General features: G+C 41.5%; 1 protein-coding gene across 2 annotated transcripts; it reads right to left on the reverse strand.

The window, feature by feature from the left end:
- Positions 1 to 327: 327 nt before the first annotated feature.
- On the reverse strand, positions 328 to 1,385 carry LOC143595182 (large ribosomal subunit protein uL4c-like). 2 transcript variants are annotated; one of them, XM_077074286.1, is made up of 2 exons: positions 576 to 1,385; positions 328 to 460 (listed from the first exon to the last, which is right to left on the reverse strand). In XM_077074286.1, the coding sequence occupies exons 1-2, from the start codon at positions 1,381 to 1,383 to the stop codon at positions 411 to 413; spliced, it is 858 nt and encodes a 285-aa protein (XP_076930401.1). In that variant the 5' UTR covers positions 1,384 to 1,385; the 3' UTR covers positions 328 to 410. The 2 variants fall into 2 exon arrangements, with proteins under 2 accessions (XP_076930401.1, XP_076930400.1); XM_077074285.1 differs by having other exon boundaries at positions 328 to 466.
- Between the last annotated feature and the right edge of the window lie 1,928 nt (positions 1,386 to 3,313).

The raw sequence follows: 3,313 nt of genomic DNA on the forward strand, positions 1-3,313 counted from the left end.
CCTGCAATTCTTTCAACCTCTGAAACTCCAAGATACAATAAGATTCGTCTCAGTGTCGTCTATCCAACGAAGCGCCATGTTTCCATGATCATGTTGTCTTGCAAAACATTCTCCTCAATAAAGGCTCTCATATTCGCGCGCAGATTAATTTCTATACACCTAATACTTCATAGCTTCCTAAATCACATAAACAAACACCAACTACTGAAAGAACTATAAATATAAACAAAACCCTTAGGCAAATTCAAAGAACAGAAAATGATCAATCTTTTCTTACTTTACCAGAACAGAATAAACACAAGTAAACATACAACACGTCAACACCTTAATGCCTCTTATCAATAATCTGCTACAAAAAAATAATACATTTACCAAATAGTTATTTGATGCAACTACAAAGTGTTCAACTTTCAAGCATCACTCGGTGGCAACACAATCTCCTCTGCCTCTGCCTCTGATCCTGTTTCTTCATATTAAAACACGAAAACAATTAATAATCAAATCCAACAATGCAACTCAAACCGAATATAAATATGAATATGAATATGAATATGAACCTCAATTAATCAATTTACCTTCGGCTTCTTGTTCTTCGTCATCTTCATATTCATCATCCTGATCATCTTCATACCCATACGCGTCATTCAAGTAATCCAACCCCGCCTTCGTGAACACCAACTTATCTGCATTCAAAATATCAAACAAATTCAAAGTCCTCGGAGTCAACATCTTCAACGTCCCGATATTCCTACTCGACAACACCACATTATCATCCACCTCCGTCATAAAAAACATCGATTTCTCCTTCGGGTCAATCCCCCACCTCTTCAACGCCTCAATAAACTCCCTCGTCTTCGGTTTCTCAAACTTATCCCCAAACTCCTCCACCACTATCCCATTCACCGCGGCACTAGCCAACGCAGTCGATATCGCAAGCCTCTTTTCCTTCTTATTAATCTTAACCGACCAATCCCGGGGTTTTGGGCCGAACACGACCCCTCCCCCGGGTCGCAGCGGGGTACGCTGGGACCCGCGGCGGGCGCGGCCCAATTTTTTCTGCGGGAAAGGTTTTTTCCCGCCACCGCGGACCTCGGCTCGGGTGAGAGTCGAGGCGGTACCGCGGCGTTTGTTGTTTAAGTCTGTGGTGATGCCACGGTGGACGACAGCACGGGCGGTGTCCGGGCTGGCGGATTTGAGGTTTAAGGTTGTTTCTCCGACCTTGGAGCCGTCGAATGACAGGACTGGGAGAGTGGCGAGTTCGGAGCGGATAGTGGATTTGGGGAAGTGGGTTTTGGTGAGTAGTGAAATGGGTCGGGTTTGGTTTGAGAAGATGGAGGAAGAAAGGAATGAGATTGATGATGGTGGTGTTATCATGGAAGCCATTGTTGTGTGTGTTTGAGGAAGGTTTGGATGAGTGTGTGTTATCCTGTTCGCTTCGAGGCGTTACAGGCCTATCCGATTGAATAATTTTTTTTTTTGTTCTAATGTTTTATATAACACAGCGAGCTACATCTGGATAATGGATAAGCGAACAACAAACTGCGCCGCTATCTCCTTTTGAATCGCAAAGCCTATCCTACTAAATATAAATCCTTGGTTCCTCGGGCTCTGCGAGTCACTGTGAACCACCTTCTGCACTCGCTCCAAGAAGCGAACCGCCTCGGGAGCTAGGGATAGAAATTAAAACATAACACTAGATGAACTTTATGTCACGTACCAAATATTTAAAGATTAAGATGTTTGATTTATGTGAAACGTTTGGGTTTGTTGACTCGTCCTGAACTTTATCGGGCATGATATCAGCGGAAAAGAAGGCGTGCAACCGTGCATGCCTAGTCGTGCTTGCATGATGAATAGATAGCAGATAGCGAGCTGTTGCCGCTTGTGTGATGAGTTAAATGCAGGACGAAACCAGCAAACCCTAATCATGAGCGGACCTATTGTCTGGCCTTCGGGCGCCACACAGAGTCCGAGGAGTAACTCCGTGAAATTTAGCTTTAGATCCAGCTCAACTCATTGACATTAGAAGTGAAACGAATATTTATGATCTTAATCGAGTTTTATTATAGTGGTCTTTCAGACGAACTGTATACCCCAGCTAGCCAGGTTTTATTCCTTCGCTGATTAAAAAAATATAAAGTATAATTAACAAAAGGTTAAAGAAAACTATTTTTTTTATAGTATTTGATTCTACTTTATTTTGTTTTCAGTTCACAAATTTAGGATAATCCCCCTTAAATGGTTGATGTTGGTAGCAAGGTATCTCTATTAGACGTTCAAGTTCGGTAAAAAAAACTGAATATGTAAACCTAATAATCAAATTCAGACTTTTTTTTAGTATTTACAAGGTTGGTTTAGTTAAACAAGTCACGGTCAAATCGGTCCGCAAATATGTGTATCATGTTTGGATTCACGTGCCTAACACAGTTTTTGGGTATGGGTCATGTTTGGGTCCGTGTAAGGTTGTTGGACCCGTCAACCCAATAACACGACTTGTTTAACACACATAGTTTTCAAGATCGTGTTTCATATTCTCTGTATATGCAAACCCAAAACCGAACTAAAAATCAGTTTTTGAAGAACACATAAAACCAAACCATGGCCCCCATCATCCACTTGATCTCGGAGTAAAACAAACCAAGATACTTGTTTACGATCTCATCGTAAAACACTAAATTCCACTCGAGCTTTAGAAGAATCGATGGCAGACGAAAGGAATCGTATAATATATCATGAAAAGCAAAAGCTACAATTTTGCCTCTTACACGCCCTCAATAATCTTTTCCATGTTTTATATTCAAACCCTTTAATTAATCCATTATCTGTAGCTGTAGGTTGTCAATTGAATACTTTCGTAATTTGATTACAACACTGAAATTAGATCCAATCAACCGTTTGGAATTAGTAGATTATGAAGTTTTAGTTCATTTTGTTAATTTATCACTCCATTGGGCTTCGCGAGCTGTGGAGTTGATGAGCTATCTCCCGCATTTGCGGGACCCTTAATGCGAGCTCATTTTGCTCCGCTCATGTATGGGAGTTGGAAAGTTATTGTTTGGTCTCAGAACATGCCAGCCTGTGTATGTAGGGGAAACAGTTTCTGTGTTTGACAATGGCCTTCGAGGGGCGATTGAGGACATTGTGGTTTGTGGTGGTCCTTCTTTGGAGATTTTCAATGGAGGTTGGCATCACTTCCGACTCGTTTTGGAGGTTTGGGTTTATGTTCAGCTTCAGACGTTTCTACTTATGCGTTTGTGTCCTCGAGGACGCAATCTTGGGAATTGCAAGACCACATTCTTCGAGGTTGTGGTAT

This window comes from Bidens hawaiensis, unplaced genomic scaffold (genome assembly GCF_021521415.1).
Source record: "Bidens hawaiensis isolate Kalapana, Puna unplaced genomic scaffold, B.hawaiensis_p1.1 tig00044779_1, whole genome shotgun sequence".
Classification (NCBI taxonomy): Eukaryota; Viridiplantae; Streptophyta; class Magnoliopsida; order Asterales; family Asteraceae; genus Bidens; species Bidens hawaiensis.

Coding starts and splice junctions, on each gene's coding strand:
- LOC143595182 (XM_077074285.1), bottom strand. CDS start 1,383: ATGGCTTCCATGATAACACCACCATCATCAATCTCATTCCTTTCTTCC. Junction 467..575: donor CGAAGAACAAGAAGCCGAAG/GTAAATTGATTA, acceptor TTTAATATGAAG/AAACAGGATCAGAGGCAGAG.